Below are 23,650 nucleotides of genomic sequence, written 5' to 3' on the forward strand. Positions count from 1 at the left end.
CATGGAGGGAAAGCAAGCTAACGTTTTGAGCCTAGATTCAAAATTGTAGCTTGCTCTCCCTCCAGGGAAGCTGCCTGACCAATTTTGATCTCCAGCATTTGTTGTTTTCAGTACAGATTCCAGCATCTGCAGTAATTTGCTCCTACAATGATTGGGATTAAAGTGGATAGCTCCATTTGAAGAGTTAACTCTTGCAAAGACTTGTTGGACTGAATGGCCTCTTTCTGTCTGATTTTAATAAGGAAATTAAATCTGTGCAGTTAATATTACAAATGGCGACCAGAATTCTTTGATACACAATGCAAACACTGTTACTATTGTCTCTAATTCTGGTTGTGAGGACATAGAATGCTGTACCAGACCAGTGCTGGGGAGTAAAATCCAGATGCAATCGGTAAATTGATAAAATATATGAATTATGGGGTTAGGATTGGTGGGAAACTGTCAGGGAACTAAGTCAGTCATCAACATCAAATGGTAAAACTCTGTAAATCTTTTATTTTCTATTTTCTGTTAATAAAAATGTTAAAAATGATAAGCTGAAAAATGTAAGGAATATGGCACTGTTTGCTACTACATGATGTTTTATGTAATAGAATATAAAATTGAAATCTGTGGTTTCTGTTGGAATGTAAGGTGTAGATTTTACAGTGAAGTGTGGTACCTGGTGGAGTTTGCTGGTGAGAGGATGTTGCATGTTATGTAATTTGCTATCGAAATATCTGGCACATGGTGTGGCTTTCTTATGTCAAATGTGGTATGTGCTGGAATTTGCTACTGTAAAGAAGGGCATATGGTGAGAATTATTGCTGAAAGTTGCAGTGTGTTGAAATATTTGCAACTTAGCTTTGCCTCAAATTCAGACCAATTCACACAATGAAATCCCTGACAAATGTACATCATGTTGGTCTCACTGAAGAAATATTTCAATTTAATATAAAATATAAGTATTTCAAGGCAAGAACAGCAAAAGTGAAAAATGAATATTTCTCCTCTGTGTGTACCATGGAGAAAGACATGAAGATTTAGGAATTTAGGGAAGTTACTGGTGATATCTTGGGGACAGTATATATCACAGTAGAGGAGTTGTTGGATGTATTACAATGTATGAAGGTGGATAAATCTCCTGGTCCTGATCAGATATATCCAAGAACACTGCAAGAGGCTAGAGAACAAATTTCAGGGGCCCTTGCTGATATTTTTGTATCATCATTAGTAATGGGTGAGGACCCAGAAGACTGGAGGGTAATGAATGTTGTGCCATTATTCAAGAAGGGCTGCAAAGAAAAGTCTGGGAACTATAGATCAGTAAGCCTAACATCTGTGGTGGGTAAGTTAATTGAGAAGATTCTGAGAGATAAGATATACAGAGGAACCTCAATTATCTGAATACCAATTATCCGAAAATTGGATTAGGCTCGAGGTCCCGACAGAAACATTACATCAAAGACATGTGTCCAGCACTGATCGTATTTTTTGTTTCCAGTGATTAAAAGTGCTGCCGAGAACAGTCCTGGACATTTCGAGACGGTGCCTGAACTCCCAACCTCCTCTCTCTCTTCCCACATTTTCCCTGATTTCTACACAAAGTGTACCCCCTTCCCCAGGTAATCCCTCCAACATTGTCCTATACAGGGCAAAAGTGGAACCTGTCAAAAAGTTGCAGTAAGAAGGTGTGAATGTATGTGTTATTTGGAGACTCACCACCCGAAAGGCAGTAGCAGGAGCAGCAGACTTGTTGTAGGTGTCCTGTTCCGCTGCCCTGGAGAGGGGGCGGGAGCACATGGGGGGGGGGGGGGTGGGCAAACTGGGGGGTACGTTGGGGTTTGGGTGCAGGCAGGAGGGTGGTGTTGGACAGGGTTGGGGGAGCGGTTTTGAGTGGAGTTGGGGGGCAGGTGGGGTGGCAGTGTTGGATGGGATTGCGGCGGGTGGAGGGCTGTGTTGGGAGCGGGAGGTGGGGTGGTGTTGGGCAGGGTCGGGGCGCGAGGATGGGGGCTAACGCACGGTGTGCTGCTGCCTAGTCTGAACAGGGAGCAGACTTAATAGAAAACTGAGTCCCAGAGGAAAGGCATTGAATCGATTAACCGAATAATCAATTATCTGCATGCAATAGTGTCCGCCCATCTCATTCAGATAATCGAGGTTCCCCTGTACATGCATTTGGAAAGACAGGGTTTGATTAGGAGTAGTCAGCATGGCTTTGTAAATGGGAGATCATGCCTCACAAGTTTGTTAGAGTCCTTAGATAAATTTGACGAGGACAGGGCAGTACACATAGTCAACATGGATTTCAGTAAGGTCTTTGATAAGGTTCCACATGGTAGGCTGCTCTGGAATGTTAGATCACTTGGAATCCAGGGAGACCTGACAAATCGGTTACAAAATTGCCTTTATGGTTGGAAGCAGAGGGTAATAGTGGAAGGATGTCTGTCAGACTGAAGGCCTGTGACTAGTGAAGTGCCTCAGGGGTCAGTGCTGGGCCCATTACTGTTTGTTATCTATATCAATGATTTGGATGAGAATGTACAAGGCATGATTAGTAAGTTTGCTGATGACACTAAAATAGGAGGTATTGTGGACAGTGAGGAAGGGTATCCAAAATTGCAGGAGGACCTTGATCAGCTGGGGAAGTGAACTGAGAAATGGCAAATGGAGTTTAATATAGAAAAGTGTGAGGTCTTGCACTTTGGAGGTAGGAGTTTCATGGTGAATGGTAGGGACTTAAGGAATGTAGTGGAACAGATAGATCTTGGAGTTCAGGTTCACAGTTCTCTGAAAGTGGAATCACAGTGAGACAGGGTAGTGAAGTAGGTTTTTGGCACACTGGCCTTCATCAGTTAGGGCACTGAGTGCAGAAGTTGGGAAGTTATGTTGCAGTTATACAGGACATTGGTGAGGCTGCACTTGGAGTATTGTGTTCAGTTTTGGTCAGCTTGTTATAGGAAGGATGTTATTAAACTGGAAAGAGTGCAGAAGAAATTTACAAGGATGTTGCCTAGACTCAAGGGTCTGAGTTATAGGGAGAGGTTGGACACGTTAGAACATTTTTCTTTAGAGCACAGGAGACTGAGTGTGGGGGGATTTATAGAGGTGTATAAGATCATGAGAGGCATGGAAAGGGTGAATGCCCTCAGTCCTTTTCCCAGGGTTGGGAATTGAGGACTAGAGGGCATCAATTTAAGGTTAGAGGGGAAAGAATAAAAGGGAACCTGGGAGGCAACTTTTGTACACAGAGAGTGCTCCGCATATGGAATGAGATGCCAGGGGAAGTGGTTGAGGCGGGTACATTAACACCATTTAAAAGGCATTTGGACAAATACATGGATAGGAAAGGATTAGAAGGATATGGGCCAAATGCAGGCAAGTGGGGCTAGGTTTGGTTGGTTGGACATTTTGGTCAGCATGGAGCAGTTTGAGTCAAAGAGCCTGTTTCTGTGCTGTAGGATTCGATGACTCTATAATTGAAATTGCCTGTGACATTTAATGAGATTTAATGACTGACAGTGTCGTAAACATTAAGGAAGTAGTTACCAAGAAATCTATGGGTTTTTTGGGGGATTGTATTTGCTATTTGAAGAGTGTTTGATCAAAATATATGATCCATGTTTAGCACAAGTGACTCTGGGTTAAAAATAAGTTGTATATATTATTGTTCATTGTATTAATGTTCTAGGTTGTTTGATCATCTTGAATCTTGTGGTTATGTTCACTCAACAATTGCCTGGTCTAATCTTAAAAATAAAGATTATTAATCCCTAACCAGATCACAACGTAATTTGGTGATCTCATCCAAGATCGAAGCATAAAGTTGGTGTCTGGTCTGAGATCCTAATGAATAGATGTAGTATTGAATCAAATACTTACTTTTGAAGAAGTATTCTGAACAGCTGTGTGGTATTTTAATTAACCTAAAATGCCTTAGGAGTGATTTCTGGCTATGAACTATAGAACTGAAAACAAATTGCTGTGATATAGCTGTAGTGTGTGAGCAACAGGCTTTGTGACAGAAAAAAATAAAGAACTGAATACACCAGAAAGCAACAACATCATTTTCACTGTGCCACAGACATTTTTAGACAGTCAGTTTATTTACATTCAACTTTTAGAATGATGTTGTGCAACAGACAAACCACATGCAGTGTGTTCAAACGTAAAGTAACTGATTGCATTTTATTCATAAATTATAAAAGAAATATTAGACATCATTATAATCTTAACAGAAGTATGCAGAATTTACAGCACAGAAACCAGCTATTTATCTTTCTCAGTGTTTATGCTCCTCATGAATCTCCTCCAGATGCCCTTCTCATAGTCAATAATCATTTTCACTGTGTTTTCATGGACATTTTAACCTTTTTGTGTGTTTGATGATAATATGGTGAGACAAAGTGCAGAGAGCATTGTTTCTGTTTATAGCAATAAATTCTATATCGTTGGTTCATAAAAGAAAAAATTGCTCTCACTCTTAAAACTTCCCTCTTTTTGTATTGTGGTGAATGGCTGACTGAATTTTAATTGTTCCAAAAATTGCAGGATTTTCATGAAGAGAATAATGAGACACTTCTTTACTAAATATTTTCGCAGGCAAGAATATTAAAGGATATCTTGCTTGTTATTTGTCAATATGTTAACAGATGATTAAAAGCAGACAGCACGAGCTTGCGATAGTTATCTTAAAACAAGGACTGGCACAAAAACAACCTGGGCTGCAGTTCAAGCTGTAAAGTCACTGCAAGAGTGGACCATTTTAAATATGCTCCCATTAGTAGGTTTTTTGCCACCTTTCTAAAATATAATTTTGTTCAATGGGACTTGCATTATCAACCTGTTTTATAGTCAAATCAACATTGTTATGCCAGAGTAGACCAGAGGTTAAAACAGTTAACAATTCCAGGAAGGAATCAGCTGCATCTCACTGTGAACGGATAACTGAAATTGATTTATTTAGACAGGAAATTGTGTTCCTCATAGGCGGCATTTTGTTTTTTGTTTCATTTGTTCTTTCATGGAGATCAGCTTACCAATATTACATAAATTGTCAAACTCAGCAAGATAAATAGGGAAGATCACATGTTGTTTGTCCCACTACGTCAACCTTCCTATCACCACTAAAAATGTTGCAAGTATGACAGCTATGTAAAACTTCACTTATATATTAACATCACAATTAAAACATCTGAGCAAAAATATTTTATTTACATGGACTTCAGATGATTGAAGTAGTTTTCCAGCAAATCTTAAATTAGCATTAGAAAATTCATTTTCTTGTTTTTAAATATAATTTGCAGCATGTGTTATGATTCTATCAGTGGCAATAGTAAAAAAAAACTGCTAAATCCCTTTCAGAGAACAAACTGTGAACAGTAATCTTGACCAAATCCCATAATATAGTAAAACAATATATGTTACAGATAGCAGAAGTGATTGCAAGATACTAATCTATGAATTCATTCAGTGATGCTGCTCTTGTGGTGTCAAGAACCATTCCTCAGGATTACAATTCACTGTTCCCTTAACATTTTAAGCTTAATTGTGCAAGACATAACTCTCACCAAGTGAGACTTTGCATAGTGGGATGGCATTTCCTGTATAGTTTTGCTCAGAGAAATGTGCAATCAGTAACCCAACATAACTGTGCTGCTTAATTACATACTTTCTCCATACTTTGAATTCTTTTCTGCCTGTCTATCAATTCTTGCACTCAAATACATTTTAGTTCATTATTATGGTCAATGGCCCCAGGCTAAAATGAACTTCTAGCAACAACATTGATTCATAGCAGATGTAAGACAAATCCCAGAATAATAGACACCGCAGTGTTGTTATATTTTGATGATTTTTTTAAAGCATTTATTGTCACTGAGACCTGTGTTTTTTTTATGTTTGAATGAATTTCTATGGCATCAGTAAAAATTACTCATTAAAAATTGAAACCCTTCCACAATGTGACGTACTTAATATGCATGAATGCTTGTTAGATGGTTTGAAACGTTAATTTTTATCCTTGAGAGAAGGTAGTCCCTCAAGCACTGATTGCAAACACTGATTTCTACTTGTTCTAATGTATGTGAATGAGATGGCAGGAAATTTAGATGCTAATAGATATGAGCACAGTGGGTGTATTTCTGATTGTAATTTAGACCCCAGGAAAATTCCACTTAAACACCCATAGAGAATTTCTCTCCAGAGACTGCAACACCATTGAACTAACACTCTAATTTTCAGATTCATATAATGGTTACATCCACATCAATTTCAGAAGCTATATCATTGCTTGGGCCTCTGAGGTGCGTTATTGCAATCACTTCCAGGTTTATAACATTCCAGATTTAATCATGCTGTCATATAAATCTTTAAGGTGATTATAAAATCCCGGGTTACAACATAATCTAAATCTGTACTCATAGCCATTTCCCTTTGAATGTGATCAATAATGTTTCTTATCTCTATGGCGTTCACAGAGAGGGAGAGATCACATCAAACAACATCACATAACAACCAAATTTGATAACAGTGATAAATAATAGATTCATACATGAATTATATAATTGTACACTACATCTTGGAGCATTCCAATGATTGTAAAGCATCATCTTTGCTAATAGTATATTGGAATCTTGATGTTTGATTGTTATTAAGACACCAAAGTTGCATACCAAGGCCATGATAAAACTAAGAGAGTTCCAGTTTAGAGTTCTTGAAAAAGAACAGGTTAGTGCACAATGTAGGGAAAGTAAACATATACAGCAGCACATTTGAAGCTCAAGAGAACAAGAGAGGAAATTTCAGCAGAGAATTGACTAAAGATATGGGTAAAATCGCAAAATAATTACGCATAGCTAAGTTTAAACCAAAGGGTGAAGGAAGGAGTATGAGCCAGTGGGAGGCATGATAGGTTAGAAATGTATGAAATATTGTGGATTTTCTCTTGACTAGTTTAAAATCACATAAAGAATAACTCCAGTTGTAATCTGCATGTGTCCTTTGGCTCATTCCCATGCCATTTGTTGAATGGAACAATCTGGCTTTGCACCAGTGTTGCAGTTACAATGTAATTATAGCCTGAATCTACAACCAAGACCCAATTTGACACACAAAAAGAATCATTTTAAGCCCAGAAGCTAGTTTACAATTCAACTTTCACATCAATGTTTAGTGACTTCTCTAAACTTGTGCCATATAAACTCATATAAATGATTCCTGAAGAAGGGATTATGCCCGAAATGTCGATTCTCCTGTTCCTTTGATGCTGCCTAACCTGCTGCGCTTTTCCAGCAACACATTTTTAAGCTCTGATCTCCAGCATCTGCAGTCCTCACTTTGTCCATATAAAACTCACCCATATTATTCTCCTTTTCAAGTACATTCATGGATTCCCTTCCATACGTTTGATTAAACTAAAATTTATTATTTCATTAGAATCTCCTGAATAATATTACATAGCCTTCTAAACCCTTAAATGTTAATGATTACTACCGAGAGCAATCTTGATAATTTCATAAGGTCTTGTAAAACTGTTACAATCCACACACCAACAGCCCTCATTGTCACCTTTGAATGAACTAACATTGTATAAATAATGGATTGTTTTGTTTTCTTACCTTTCAATTGCTAAGGAGTAAATTGGTTTGACTCTGAGCTATGTAATTCCATTTAGGACTCTTAAGAAAATCTACAGCAGGCAGAGATTGAGTTAATCCCATTAAACTAATCTAGATTTGAAGTTGCAAAAGTAAAAGAGTCATGGTCAAATATTGTGTCAGCCAGTTCTCTTCGACTACCGACATCTTGAAAAACTAGTTAGAATCCAGTAATTTTATACAATCAAATGCACCAGCTTCCTTCTTTAAGTTGCTATTCCTTTCTTCAGTTTTTAGGTCACTTGACATGGGTTTCATGTTCTTTAAATCCAGCTAGCAGAGCTGAACTGCTACAGCTTTTGGATACAGCAAGGGTAAGAGACAAATAATAGACAATAATGTGAACAGCTCATAAAACAGCTGAAAAATAACAATATTTCACAATCAATTCTGTTTCGCAGGTTGGACAATCTGTTCTCATCATGTAGGTTGAGGAATGAATGTTGTCTCGCATGCTCGGAGGTCCCCAATGTCGTCTTCGTGGAGTTGTTAAGTTCACCTGAGAAAGCAGATAGAATCTTATTTTTACATCTTCTCCAGTAGACATGGGGTTGAATCGAAGACTATTGCGATGGTCCAATCCACTGGGGGCAATCATACATGGCCATTTTCAGAAATCCCAATGAGATTCAAAGTTTAATCAGTTAGTTTGCCTGCCCTGGAGTTTCTTTGCTTTTTAAGGTAAAGTTCCTACTTCTGAGAGATGCCAGCCAATCACAGGCTCTTTAATCCCAGTCGGCCACAATTTAAGACAGTCACTGTTAGTACTTTAACATGCTCGAGAACAGCAACAGGGAGGCATCCTGTGAGTGTAGATAAGTTACTTACTTCGGCCACTCAGACAGGTTTCAGCAAGCTGGGATGAAAGGTCATTGTGGAGGGGGAGGCTCTCTTTCATCAGGGAGAGGCAACTGCTGACAGAGGAAACTCTGTGTGTGATAAAGGGTTCCAGAGTCCTAAACCAGTAGGGTTCCACATGGTTTCCTCATGTGGAATACTGCCCCTCCCTGCTGAATACCAGCAGAGAGCTATGGGCCACGTACGTGGCCATCAATCAGTCACTTAGGGGTCTCAAGTTACCACTGGGTAAAAAGGCCCACCTTACCTTTCCTGGACCTTGACTTAATCTCGATGAGATAGGAAGTGACAGGAAATCTATCTCCTGGCTTCCCTTCTATTTCTATGGCCTCACCTCCCAGATACTGCTACAGAGCAGTTGTTATATTCTGCTCGTGGCTTCAGCCAAAGAAGTATTCTCTCAGTGAGGTATTAGCCTACATTAGGTGCTCAAATCATTGCTGCTCAGGACCTAAAGCTTGGCAAGTAAAATGCTAAAGAATTTCAAATCAGCACATTATTATGTATTCCCTTTTATATTTTAACATGAATTAAATTTTAAATCAAAGCTTAATGAAAAATTTATAGGGTCACGTTGCTTCTTTGTGATATTCCCACATAAGGAAAGTTAGATTTTTCCAGTTCATGGTTGAATCGTTAGGTTTTGAAAGAACTATGTACTCAGAATTATTCATATAAAGCAATTTTTTGTATAAATTTTGCTTTGAAATAAAGAGTTCCTTCCAGGTCTTTGACCTTTTTATGAATTATCTACCAAAGTAAAATGGTTTTCTTCACCAGTTCAAAACTCGGTTAATATTTCAGAATGCTAATATTGTAATTTATAGAAATTATTTTTATCCCCCACATGAAAGCCATTCGATTAAGATAACTTGGTCTTTTTATAAATTCAAGGAGTTTAGTTGTTAAACTGATGTCACATGAAATAACAGTTTTTTTTTAAAAAGGAAGTAATTAATTAAGAATAATTGAAATATACAGAATCCTACCTTTGACAGCAACAGAAACAACTGCCTTTGCAAACAACCGCAGAGCAGGATACCATTCTGAGTTTGTCTGCACGCTGCCTCCTCTTGACCTGGAGGGACAATGAAGAGTTGATCCTGAGAATTCCAACCCATGAGATTGCTGCTGTATCCTATGTCAGGGATGATGCTATACATCTACTCATTCTGAAGACAGGTATATTAATTTACTTCAAAACATTCAGGGCAAGTTATCAACAGATTTCCAGTGATCAGCGTTGCGCACAATACTAGTTCAGAAGTAGCCCTGTAAGATATTGTCATTTATGTCTGAAGTATAGAGTCATAGAGATGTACAGCATGGAAAAAGACTCTTCGCTCCAACCCGTACATGCCGACCTAATCTAGTCCCACCTGCCAGCACCCAGCCCATATCCCTCCAAACCCTTCCTATTCATATACCCATCCAAATGCCTCTTAAATTTTGCAATTGTACCAGCCTCCACCACTTCCGCTGGCAGCTCATTCCATACATGTACAACCCTCTGTGTGAGAAAGTTTCCCCTTAGGTCTCTTTTATATCTTTCCCCTCTCACCCTAAACCTATGCCCTCTAGTTCTGGACTCCCTGACCCCAGGGAAAAGACCTTGTCTATTTATCCTATCCAAGCCCCTCATAGTTTTGTAAACCTCTATAAGTCACCCATCAGCCTCCGACGCTCCAGGGAAAACAGTCCCAGCCTGTTAAGCCTCTCCCTCTGGCTCAAATCCTCCAACCCTGGCAACATCCTTGTAAATCTTTTCTGAACCCTTTCAAGTTTCACAACATCCTTCCGATAGGAAAGAGACCAGAATTGAACGCAATATTCCAACAGTGGCCTAACCAATGTCCTGTACAGCCGCAACATGACCTCCCAACTCCTGTACTCAATACTCTGACCAATAAAGGAAAGCATACCTAACACCTTCTTCACTATCCTATCGAACTGTGACTCCACTTTCAAGGAGTTATGAACCTGCACTCCAAAGTCTCTTTGTTCAGCAACACTCTCTAGGACCTTACCATTAAGTGTATAAGTCCTGCTAAGATTTGCTTTCCCAAAATACAGCACCTCGCATTTATCTGAATTAAACTCCACCTGCCACTTCTCAGCCCATTGGCCCATCTGATCCAGATCCTGTTGTAATCTGAGGTAACCCTCTTCGCTGTCCACTAAACCTCCAATTTTGGTGTCATGTGCAAACTTACTAACTGTACCTCTTATGCTCACATCCAAATTATTTATGTAAATAACAAAAAGTAGTGGACCCAGCACCGATCCTTGTGGCACTCCACTGGTCACAGGCCTCCAGTCTGAAAAACAACCCTCCACCACCACCCTCTGTCTTAATAAAATTTCATAATTCTGAATATCAGAAAAAAGCATTTTTTGCAAGTGAATGACAATGCAATGTCCAAAACACTATTTCCTCTCAAACACTGGGTTGTGTACTGGGTTAGACAGAGGTCTGTAGGAAGTGAGATTCATGGGAGTAAAGACTCTTACATTTTTGAACATATGAAATTAAATTTGACAATTCCACAGTACAAAATTGACCATTATTTTCCATTAATTTGCAATACCATTCAGAGTGCGTTAAGATGCCAATTGGGAAATGCCTTTTATTGACCATCCTCTAATTTTACAGCCTTTGCTCTAAGTAATGCTGTAAGTCACACTCTGTGCAACAAGGACCTCCTCCGAAAATGATGTCAGTTTGAATTCAGTCAGGTTCGGATTTCTTTCCTGTCCTGCCCCATTCCCTGAGTGAAATATTGGAAATAGGGGCAGGACTTCAGGATTAGGACATCTGGCATAATTTTAGATAAAACATGCCACATCCATGACTCCAGAAAAATCAATGCTCCCATATTCTGTTCTGAAATTACGGCTGACACAATGTTGGAATAGAATGTATCCTCCAAAGCAAAAACAAAGTACTGAGAATGCTGGAGATTTCATGCCTGGTAATATAAATCCAACTGTGCATGGATCATTGAATGAACAGTGTTTCATTCTTCCTTCACTTTGAAAGTTATTACCTTTCTAAATTAGTTGTATCTGTTGAACGTTTACAGCACCAAAATATTCAAAATTTGTGTTGCTTTAAAAATGTGCTCTTTGGATAAAACATGTTTAAATAACCACTTAACTGTAAAGTCATGATTCAAACATCCAATTCAGTATATCCAATATATTTCCTTAAAATCAAATTGTGTTGTGTAAATGTAAATATGCTAGTAATCAATATGGTCCAGACAATTAACCTATGTCTGCATTTAATTTATGTGTTTTATTCAGAGTGTAATTCAATAAACGTTGTGTATGAAGCATACTGCTTTGCATGTAACATGACATTTAATACAATTCAAACCATTTCAGTTCAAATCACACACTGCATTATGTTTCCAATTCAAATCTCATCATCTGATCATGTTTTCAGTCTGCACCATGATGCTTGATGTCAGAGCGAAATAAACTCGCTAAAACTGGCTTTAACCATTCACTGTAGGTGTAAGATAGGAAACAAATACAGACTGCAGGATGTTGCATGGACATAACAGATGCCAAAGTTAAGATGACATTAATAAATTAATTGTATTTTCCTCCAATAGCGATGACGCTATTTTATTTCCTTGATATGGCACTGTACAGTACATACACGTATTAATGCTTTTGTCTTATCCAATGAATACTACAGATAAAAAATTGCTTTTACTGCTCTTCATATCATTCACCAGATTCTCTATTGTGATCACCCGTTAACTTAAGCTTGATTAATATTGTATGAATGTCCATTATTTGTATCAGCTTAAACAAATATTAGAACTATTTATCTCATATTAGGTCTTGGAGTGGCTGCTGTAGCTGCGGGTGGCAGTTTGGAACGTAGACAAACAACAGGAAGTTTGCCTGATCCCCAGGAAGCTGTGCCCAATTCGGAAACACACTGCAACCTGGTGATACTTGCAGTGGACAGCAGAGTGAGCTGTTTTTATTGTCCGAACAATGAAAAGTTTTGACAGCCATTTTTAACATGAGAAGATTAATAATCTCATTTGTTTTTGAACTAGGATTCAGCTGAAGAATATTGTGCTCTCATCTGTCAGGTGTTTCGTATCATTTATGGAGATCAGACAATAGACTGTGTGGATCGAGCAGGACTCCATTATACTTCCACACCAGACAGACGTTGGTTAATGGAAAGAAGTATGTTTCAAATCGAAAGCAGGCATATTATTATCAATTGCTCATATCAAATGTGTTTATTCAGTGTTGTTGACAGCAGCATCGAGGAACAATCGTAACATCAGCAATATTGCCACCAAGTACAGAAGAAAATGACAATTTATGTAACGTTTGCATAGATGTACATGTACCTAAAATAATTTTTCACTTCTAAATTCTTCAAACTATTGTTTTAAACAAGAACAGTCTACCTGAACAATCCTGAGCTATGACTTATACAGCTGCATAGCATAGATCAGCTCCTTTCCAATTCTATGCACACACACAGACATACACATACACAAGGACACAAGAAACAGTCAGGGTAGCAACAATAGTTTGCGACAGTGCCAACAGCTCATGTCTGGTAATTCTAGTATTCATGATTTGGAAACACAGAGAATCAGAGTACACACCAACCTAACCTTAACTCTTACCCTAACTTTGACCCTTACTAATGCCCAAACTAACCTGAGGCCCCTGATCTGAACTCTAATAAATGTAATGAGGGTATTTGTGTAAAAGAAAATCTGGTTTTTGTATTATTTGAACAGTATCCATGTTGAAAAAATGGGCGGGGCAATCAAACATGAATTGCACTTTGCTTTAAAAGCACTTAGTTGTTTATAAAGTACTTTGCGATATCCTGAGATCCGTAAAGACATCATTTAGACATAAGATAGATCTTGTGCAATAGCAAACTCTCGCGAATTGGCAGTATGTCCTTCATCTTGCCTGATTATCTTTTCATTTGAAGTTGCACATTTTTACCCCCATTAAAGACCTTGCTTTCTTTCTTTTAAATCATTTGTTGTGAGGCACCAGATAAAAATAAGTTTTTGATAAACTGCTATAATCAGGGGCTGAGAAGCTTTGGCTAGTTTCATTGCCATCGATCCTTCCTGCTGGTATTAGTCCAAGGGGAGTTTTTAAGAACAGATATTAAACTTGAAATGTTAACTCTGTTGCTCTCTCCACAGATGCTGAATTTCCCCAGCATTTTCTGTATTTATTTCAGATTTCCAGCTTCTGCAGCACTTTGCTTTTATTTGAGTCTTGTTTACATATTTCTTAATAGTTAGTAATGTAGCATCTAAGCTGCATGATGGTCTTTTGGGAGACATCAGACTAAACCTAAGAGTTCTTGTTACTACTACTGCAACATTCTCACAACTTTGGTAGCAAACAAAGAACTGGTTAACTCCTCCTAGGAATAGTTCTTTGTAGATATGTTTTTATTCATCCTGTTCAGAGATGTTGTTATACATCTTTGGAGCAGGTAACACTTGGCCCAGAGGTAGGGACATTACTGCTGCACCACAAGAGCCCTACACAGTTCTTTATATCCAGACACAGCCTATTTCATAATGTCAGTTTACTCTTTGAGATACTAACTGCTTTATATGACACCTTTGAGACCCATGAAACTGTTTAATATCTCTCTATTTTGCGTGTTTGGAAATGCATATTTTGAAGAACAGCAAAGGATTTATCTCTCAGTTAACATTACAAAAACAGATTATATGGTCATTATCACATTACTAGAATAGTACAAAAACACTATAACATGACTGCATTGATGATTTTAGGTCTGCCTTAGTTAGAGAGTGTGAAAGGTAAATCCTCTGGGATCCCTTCCCCAAAACACGCTAACTACCATTGTAAAGTTGCCTAGAATATAATTGTACACTCCCATAGAAGAAACTGAATTGATCCCAAACTAGTTTCATTGCATTACAAGTGAGTTAATTCTCTTTTTGAAAAAAACTGTGATGCAAGTATTTAAATTTGAAAATTGATCTAGATGTAGGTTTGCTTGCTGAGCTAGAAGGTTCATTTTCAGATGTTTCGTCACCATACTCAGTAACATTTTCAATGAGCCTCCGGACGAAGCACTGCTGATGTTTCCGGCTTTCTATTTACATGTTTGGGTTTCCTTGGGTGGGTGCTTTGATTTCCTGTGGTGATGTCATTTTCCATGGTGATTTCATTTCCTGCTCTTTTTCTCAGGGGGTGGTAAATGGGGTTCAAGTCAATGTGTTTGTTGATAGAGTTCCGGTTGCAATATCATGCTTCTCGGAATCCTCATGTGTGTCTCTGTTTGACTTGTCCTAGGATGGATGTGCTGTCCCAGTCGAAGTGGTGTCCCTTATATGTATGTAAGGATACTAGCGAGAGTGAGTCATGTCATTTTATGGCTAGTTGATGTTCATGTAGCCTGGTGGCTAGTTTTTTGCTTGTTTGTCTAATGTAATGTTTGTTACAGTTCTTGCACGGTATTTTGTAAATGATATTAGGTTTGCTAGTTGTCTATATAGCGTCTTTCAAGTTCATTAGCTGCTGTTTTAGTGTGTTGATGGGTTTGTGGGCTACCATGATGCCAAGGGGTCTGAGTAGTCTGGCAGTCATTTCCGAGATGTCTTTGATGTAGGAGATTGACTTGGACCACATTTACCATGCCCTGAGAAAAAGAACAGGAATTGACGTCACCACAAGGAATGGCTTCATCGACCCAAGAAACCCAAACATATAAATAAAAAGCAGGAAACGTCAGCAGTGCTTCATCCGGAGACTCACTGAAGATGTTACCTAGTATGGTACGAAACGTCTGAAAATGAACCTTCCAGCTCAGTGAGCAAACCTACATCCAGAACCTCAACCTGAGCTACAAATCTTCTCAAAACTTGAAAATTAATGCTTCCTGTCTGAATGATAAGGGTATACTTGGTTGGCAGGTTATTACTCATTTCATAGGAAAGAATTAGACTACCATATATATGTGGTAAAAACAATGACTGCAGATGCTGGAAACCAGATTCTGGATCAGTGGTGCTGGAAGAGCACAGCAATTCGGGCAGCATCCGACGAGCAGCAAAATCGACGTTTCGGGCAAAAGCACTTCATCAGGAATATATATATATGTGCTCTACTACAGCTCTGAGTTATGTGGTCACTCTCTGATTAACGCCGTAGCAATATAAACCTTTATTATGTTGGTCCACTAGCAACACCAAAGTATGAAATGTTGCACATGTCATTGAAATTTATTATTGAAATGACTATCAATGAGTTATAGAAGATAATATGGTGTAATGATTAGCTTTCCTGTCTCTGAATCAGAGGATTTCATTCTCACCACAGGATTTGATGAATAAGGAAAGCATGCTTGTATCATGGCTGAACAAATTGTGTATCAATCTACAAATATTTCCAACGCATGCCAATGGCAGGCAGTAAGAATGGAAAAGATTCCTGGTCAGCCATATGATTGAAGGAAAACTGCAGTGTTATCATCACTATCTATTGTTTCTGATTACAGCATGCATGTGAAAGGGCATTTAGGCTCCTGGCATGATTTTTGATAGACATACATCTATAAGTTGCACAAACATTAAATTATAAACTGAAAATAATTGTGATGTTATCTTTAGGTTAGTTTCTACTATTGGCTCCAGATTTAGCATACCCAACTTCTGGAGGTATTAAATAATATGTTGCAAATCTTTGTGAATACATATTTTATGGAAGTTGTTGGGGAAGTATCAGCAGATTATACTGAGAAGTACAAGTACACATTCCTAAAGTGTTTTGATGGTGAAATCGCACTGTGACTTTAATCTAACATTTTACTGTGATTGACAAGTAAAGATACAGGAGTTTTATTATTTAAGTAACTCTAAAATAGTGGGATAAAGAAAAATAGTCTTAACATTGTTAGTTGGACTAGGCAGAGGGATGAAGTAGAGATGCCTGTATAAAAGTCATAGTTTGGGACATGGGTTACTGAATCCATGGTTGCTGTGTTTGTGATTTGTCAATTCTGTATCTGGGCTGCAGGGCAGGTTTGCTTAGTTTCATAATGGATGACCTGCTTCTTGCAGAGCATTATTGATGTTCCTTTCACATTGGCTGTTCCTTTGTTGGAGATGTATTGCTGTGCAAAGCCTTAGGAAACTACAGAAACCAGTAAATTGTCTCTTCTACATAACTATGTGATTCATGCCAGGTAAGAAGCAAATGATTATAAACAGGCTAAGGGATAAGACTAAAAAGCCAAAGAAAAATACTCAACTGTGTTTTTTCTTTCTTATTAAAGGGGGAAACTATGGTATAGAAAAAGTCAAAATTTAAAAATCATGCAGCAAAAAATTATTTTGTTTTAAGTGTCAATATTAGAAATAAATATTTGACTGCTCACAAAGTTCACTAATAACTTGAAACTAATTTTCCTTACAATGTGAAGCACTGTAACTCTAAATATTTTGCTAACAGTCCCCTTTTCACTGATTCTTCAGGTGACAGTAATCAAACCGCTCAGACGTACGGCTATGAAGCAGATTTTAGCTGCTGCAGCTCCTTGTAAGTATTCCTCATTCTGGAAGTGTGTTTTGAACAACACTTGAATAATAGGCACAGAATGTTTCTATTCTAAACTATGTTCTTCTAGTTTCACCTTTTTCTTTTCCTGAGCACAGTGATGGGTCACAGGACATATACGAACCTTACTGCAATGGTAGTTCTTCCCCTTCATTCAGAGAATCACAATTCAGCCAAGGCACAGCTGGCAGTGAGAGTGACCAGAGTAGCACTGGAGCTGATCTGCTACAGGATTATATGACAACTGTAAGTAAATATTTTGTGCATCATAAGTGAGACATTGCAATCTTTATTCATCTAAAATGACAGTATCCAATTAGATTAGATTACTTTACAGTGTGGAAACAGGCCCTTCGGCCCAACAAGTCCACACCGACCCGCCGAAGCGAAACCCACCCATACCCCTACATTTACCCCTTACCTAACACTACGGGCAATTTAGTATGGCCAATTCACCTGACCCTGCACATCTTTGGACTGTGGGAGGAAACCGGAGCACCCGGAGGAAACCCACGCAGACACGGGGAGAACGTGCAAACTCCACACAGTCAATCGCCTGAGGCGGGAATTGAACCCGGGTCTCTGGCGCTGCGAGGCAGCAGTGCTAACCACTGTGCCACCGTGCCACCCACAATTACACAGTCTGAAGTGTGAAAATGTTTCCCCCTTTCATTCTCACCTTATTCTAATTGATTTATTTATTATACCATTGTCATAGAGATTACTTAAATATGTAACTGTCACTTCCAAAGCAAAGTTTTTGAATTGGTTAATTACAGTGTCCTCGCCCCTCTTTGAAATAGATCCCTGGAGGCAATAATCCTTAAGATGTCAGTCTTCAAACCCTTCTTTGGCTAATTCAGACTTATTGGCAGGCTTATTCAGCAGCAGGTGTCATCACAGTTGAATCTAACTCTGTTTCAATCCAAAGTTTCTACGCCCACACAGTATTGAAACGAAATGTTGAATTGTAAGCATGATCAGGAATCTTGGCTGTATTATCCTTACCAGTCCTGAGGCCAAAAATTGATCTGCATCACCACTGCCATCAAGGTTGTTCAACTGAACAAAGATCATTCATTCATGTAGGATCCTCCTGGTATTAATACTCAGAGTTACACCTCATGACATGCTTATCCATGGAACCTAGAAATTGATTACCCCTTCCAGACAACTACCAATTGTTGATTTCTCTTTAAACAACATGCCTACTATCTAAACATCTGGCAGAGCTCAGTGAATGGTTACTCTTATAACCAGCAACTAGAACAATAAGGAGATTTCATTTTCTTCCATGTTTAGAAACAACATTTCGAGTTTTCCAAATGGGACACTGAGATTGAAATTCACCATGTAGACATAAAACTACTTCAAACTATTCTGTCACACACTCCAGCAAGTCCATCAAGTCCATGAGTGAAATTTTCCCAACATCTAAATGACAAGGGTATTGGCAAGAAAGTTTGAAGAATACAGTGAGATTGGGGAATTGAGATTATCTGTGTTAGGACAGAAAAGTTCAATGCTTCCCTTAAGGATTCGACAGCCAAATAGGAATCTTGTCAGTGAGCAAGGGCATATTTGCAAATATTAGCATCTCATTATTATCTGTTTCACCTGTTACATGCAGGTTGCTCTTCTCCCAGGTACCATGAGAAAATAAATGGTGCCAATTTGCAACTTGAAGTCAAAACGATAACTTGTTGCATCTTCTTCAGGCCTCCAAGGTGCCAGTGATTCCAAACATCTCAGGACACACTCCATGCATAGCAATAGCCTGCACCCACCATCCATGGAAGTTGGCATCAGCAAAACACTCCCTTCACTACATCATCATGCATTTCACACAGTGCTTTGGTGCCCATTCACCTGTTATATTGCAATGCTGTCCTTCACTTTTTCCATTGTTTAATGAAGGTTAACATTAATAACTGTCTGAAAGCTTCACAATACATGATGACCTATGCAACAATAGCAACATGATATGTCAAGTTGGGAGTTAGAAAAAGAATAGCACAAGGTTGTAATGTCATATGGCACTAAGGAAGGGGACCTTCTGTGCTTTCACTCCTGTAGCTACAAGTAAAATGACAGTCAATCATACAGGTGATGATTAAAATACAATTTATTGACAAAATGTCATATTTTATGTACAATGAAGTATTACCCATGCCACCTATGTGCCTCCAGAAAGATTACTTTTTCCTTGCCCTCTCACTACATGTAAGTGCAGTCCCAGAGTCCCTACTGGGGAGGAGGGAATCTGTCCTATAGCACAGCTTGCGTATTTGTATTTCACTAGAATCATAAAGAGAACACAAGGCAGAGGGAGAGTAAACTTGAGCAGGGAATATTTTACTGTATGTCTCTCATCTCCATGGTTTTTAGACTGTCCTCTTAGTTTCTGCCTCCAGGTCACCTGATGCATTCTCTTAAAGAGGCAGCACGCACCCCACTACATATGTAACAGCTTGGATGGGCAGGCCTGGGCGTGTTTGTGGATAGAGGGGCTAAACATACTAAGAGTGTGCTGTCCAGATGCAGACTCAACCTCCCTAGCTTGAAGTCCATAGGGTTATAAGGTCATAGGTAGGGTGGAGGGGAAGGGGTCAGGTTCCATTGCAGCATCCTGACAGGAGTCATTTGGGGGGTCTGCACATGGTTCCTCCTCTGAATGGGTAACTGATTGCACCACCTTAACTCACTGAAAGGAAGTGGAACTGGCGTGAGGTTAAGGTCCCTTATCCCTGCTGTCACCTCATTGTTGATATTGAGCACCAATGATTAATGTAATGGAGTACTAGTCTGTTTACATCTCTGGCAGCCACTGTGTGTCCTATTGGCTTTCCATCACAATGACCAATCTGGCCATGGAGACAGCCAGTAAATGCATTGCCAGAACCAACCTGGTAAAGGGAGCCCTGGTGGACTTCAATCTTCTATCCAATTTTTCAACTGTCTCTGTTGGGGAAAAGTTAACATTATTTGCCTGGAAACCATCTTCCTAATTCAGCTGAGAGTTCCATTTTGTGTCCCCAGCCAGAACTTTGCTGGCTATGCGTTCCTTATTTGAGGCAATGTGAAAGGTTGTCCTTATCTTCCTTCTCAAGATAGTATCTCCTCCCTTTGCTGAATGATCAGGGCAGGCTGTAGAACCAGTCAAGCTGACATAGACTTTCCAATTAGTCCCCCTTCCTTTTCTAGTTATTGCCTCTTCACGGTCATTCAGCCAATTAGGGATATCTCTGCTTAGTATTAGCAATCTATGTAACTAGAGCAGGTGGTGATACCACTTAATCTGTCCATTTGTGGAATGCATAACAGTGCTTTAGTTTTGAACTTAATGACTAACCTCTAATTTAGTACCAACTTGCAAGCATGCCAAACTGTGTAATTAACGGTCAGCTCCGAGCTGTTTTCTCTATATAATCCTGTAGTATCCTGATGTACTTTGGAATAACAGCGAGCCACAGTTAGGATGGTGAATTCCCCCTGATATATCGTGTAATAAACTAATCAGTTTGCAAGGTCTGAGTCTGAGAGTTTTTGTCAATAGTCTCTAACCAATGCTTGCTGTTCCTGCATCTGCTAATACATTTGCACAAAGTTACTCATAGCGGACAGCATGGAATCCTCTTTACCTGGAGCTAACCTGGACTTGGTCTCCAAATGTGTCTTGATTCTAATCTAGCCACTGAAATGTCAATATCTGAGCTGGTGGAGGGTGCAGGAGGCAGCCTTGCCAGTATTTCCTCTGAAAGATCTGTGGCCTCTCCCTCAGCAGCAGGAGAGGAGCTGATAACTGGAGGGGCTGGCCTCTTGCGGACTGGAGCAGAGTGCTGTTGGTATCTGCAGAAGACAAAAGAGGGAATGAGTGATGGAATGATGGGTGGGTGGGGGCGCAGTGAGGGAAAGCTTCAGCATTACATGAATACTTTGACATTGGTGATTATTGGGAAGCAGCATAGCACACCACAATGAATCTTACCAACTGCTGGAACATGGAAGTCTCAGCATCACGAGTGGTCACAATCTTCTCTCAATAATTTAAGGGCATTCTCCTCCTAGGGGGTGAGGAGACAAATGTCATCCACCCCACCATCCCTCTTGAGCATCTCAGACCTATCATATCTCATTTAGTGAGATGAAAATAATTGGCACAGCTGGTGTGGGTGGATGAAAACTGGCACACTATCCCGAATTGAGGAAGTGTAGAGGATAGGAAGGTAACTAGTAACAGTACTTTACAGTAGAAAGATGGACTGGGTGAGATCCACACTGGAAGAAGATATTACGATGTTGTGGGAAGTGGATGCAGTAGTGGAGTTAGTGGGAATGTGAGGTAGCAGAGAGAAAATGGTGGTACTTACTCTGGCAGAGCACAGAAAGTCAATGACATTTTTGTGGCACTGCTGCACCTTCCTCCAGACCACTGACAGTGTAGTCACTCAAGTGAACTACTTCAGAACAATTTGGCAGGTGTTGGGGTCTCCACTGGTGGTTCTGGGAAAAGAGTACAACCTTCTCTTTGCTACCCCATTCGTCACGATCTCCAGGCCCCTGTTGGCAAAGCAGAGTGCGAGTTTGCCATATTCTGTCCAAATGTACAGCAATGTGATGAGGCCTGCAGCATTCGAACTGGTGTGTAGTTGGGGTTTAAGTATGACTGTCTCAGCCAGAATGCAAGTAAAGGCTAGCACTTTCACCTGTGCTAAGTGTGAGATTGTATAAATTGGTGCCATTGAGGTCGGATATATACTTAATGAGATGAACAGCAGAAAGTTACATGAGTAAAGGCACAAGGGCTTGCAGACAGAAATTTGACATGAATCTTCCCAAAACTGATGCATAGCCATAATGTGGGCTAATTCAGTCAGGAAGGAAATTTGTTCACAAAGCATCAGTTCGCAGACTTAAGTCCAATTCCTGAGAGCAGACACCATTCTGGACAACATGCTCAGCCCTCACAGCATTCTTCTTCAAAATCAAATCCCCCTTTACAAAAAAATAGCACTTTGTACATACTTCAAGGTATGCTTCTTACTGAATATAAGGAGTTACAAATGTAGAAAGGAGAAATGCTTTTCTGCTTCTCCCATCCACTCTATTATCTAGCCCCTTATATTGGAGCTGAATAGACTGCTTATCTGTATAAACAGTCAGGGAAATGGGCATTGCTGACTTGGTCAAAAAGTATTGTCCATCTCCAGTTGTCTTGGAGAGATGGTGATGAGCAACCTTCTTAAATCAATGCAGTCTGTGATGTAAGTGTGCACATAGTGCTGAAGAGCAGGCAGTTCCAGGATCTTGAGCCATCGATAGTGAAGGGCAATGATATTGTTCCAATTCAAGAAGGTGTGTGGTTTGGAGGGGAACTTGAATGATGAATCTTCATTATGCGCATGAGTATTAAACTTGTGGTAGCAGCCTGATTGTATTTACTCAATTAAATGGTTTCTCTGAATAGTGGTTCACAATGTTAGTTTTACTGTTAGTGACAAATTAAAAACCTACTTTTTTATTTCCTTAGTCGACCCTATGATAGAATATTTCTTTAAAAAAATTTTACAATAATTTGTTTTGTACTCGGTAGCTTAATTACATTTACTCCACATAACACACACCTCAGATTGTTTTTGACAACTTTATCAATTAAGATACATACTAAATAAATTGATTGGAGTGACAAATATATAATGCAACACTACAAGATGATTCTTGTTTGAATTGTGTGTACTGTCACTGAGTGTGTGGCTCAGAAATCCAGCACCATTTTTCAGATACTAAATAGTTTTCTAAAATTCCAGTATGAGGAACATATGTTCATTACAAGCCAAACAAGTGTTGTCTGCTATGTTGGTAAAAAGCAAAACACTGGGGCAAAGTGCACACACCTCAAGTAGACACCAAATCCTTCACAAATCTTACTAAAAGGCCTAATTCTTATTTGAGGCACCTATTGCAAGACTAGTTTTCCCTGCAGCAGTCAGGAAAACAAAGTCTACAAAAGAACATAGATACACTGTAACAAATTCAAAACAAAGAATAGGAAAAATCTTGTCATACTGAGGGAAGTGAGACTGTGGATTTCAGAAGTAGTATTTATAATTGTGTTAAAAATTAAGAATATTTTTGATAGCTGATTGAAGGTAACAGGATAGAGGAACACTGTAGGCAAATGGGATTTAGAATATTACTCAAGTTGGAAGAAAACACCTGTATGAATTGATTAGGTTTTAAAATGGGACTCAGGCATACCTGCGTCAGGGAGAGGAAAACTGACCAGGGGGTTCCCATTCCTGTTTGCAATTGCAAGTGACTTAGCAAGGACATCTGGTAAGGACAGGGTTGCTCATGGCTCTGATTTACTTTGCAGCCGAATGACCTTGGCAGCCTTCATTATCGAGGGCCACATTTCAATTGTGGCCAGTGAATGAGGTATTGGAAGACATCTGGTGCCTCTGGAACTGTGCACCAATAAGAAGTCAATAACTTCAGGAGGGAATAAAGTTTATTACAGCAACATTATAATAAATACTTAG

General features: G+C 39.2%; 1 protein-coding gene across 2 annotated transcripts in view; it reads left to right on the plus strand.

Moving 5' to 3' along the window:
* Nucleotides 1-23,650, plus strand: part of ccm2l (CCM2 like scaffold protein) — a 38,976-nt gene that overhangs the window by 11,471 nt on the left and 3,855 nt on the right. For both annotated transcript variants that reach the window (XM_043710493.1, XM_043710494.1), the window contains 6 exons: nt 7,871-7,954; nt 9,497-9,680; nt 12,351-12,487; nt 12,578-12,713; nt 17,027-17,090; nt 17,207-17,354. In XM_043710493.1, coding sequence (XP_043566428.1) covers nt 7,871-7,954; nt 9,497-9,680; nt 12,351-12,487; nt 12,578-12,713; nt 17,027-17,090; nt 17,207-17,354 — 753 coding nt within the window. The remainder of the gene's footprint in view (nt 1-7,870; nt 7,955-9,496; nt 9,681-12,350; nt 12,488-12,577; nt 12,714-17,026; nt 17,091-17,206; nt 17,355-23,650) is intronic.

Source organism: Chiloscyllium plagiosum, chromosome 20 (assembly GCF_004010195.1).
Source record: "Chiloscyllium plagiosum isolate BGI_BamShark_2017 chromosome 20, ASM401019v2, whole genome shotgun sequence".
NCBI lineage: Eukaryota > Metazoa > Chordata > Chondrichthyes > Orectolobiformes > Hemiscylliidae > Chiloscyllium > Chiloscyllium plagiosum.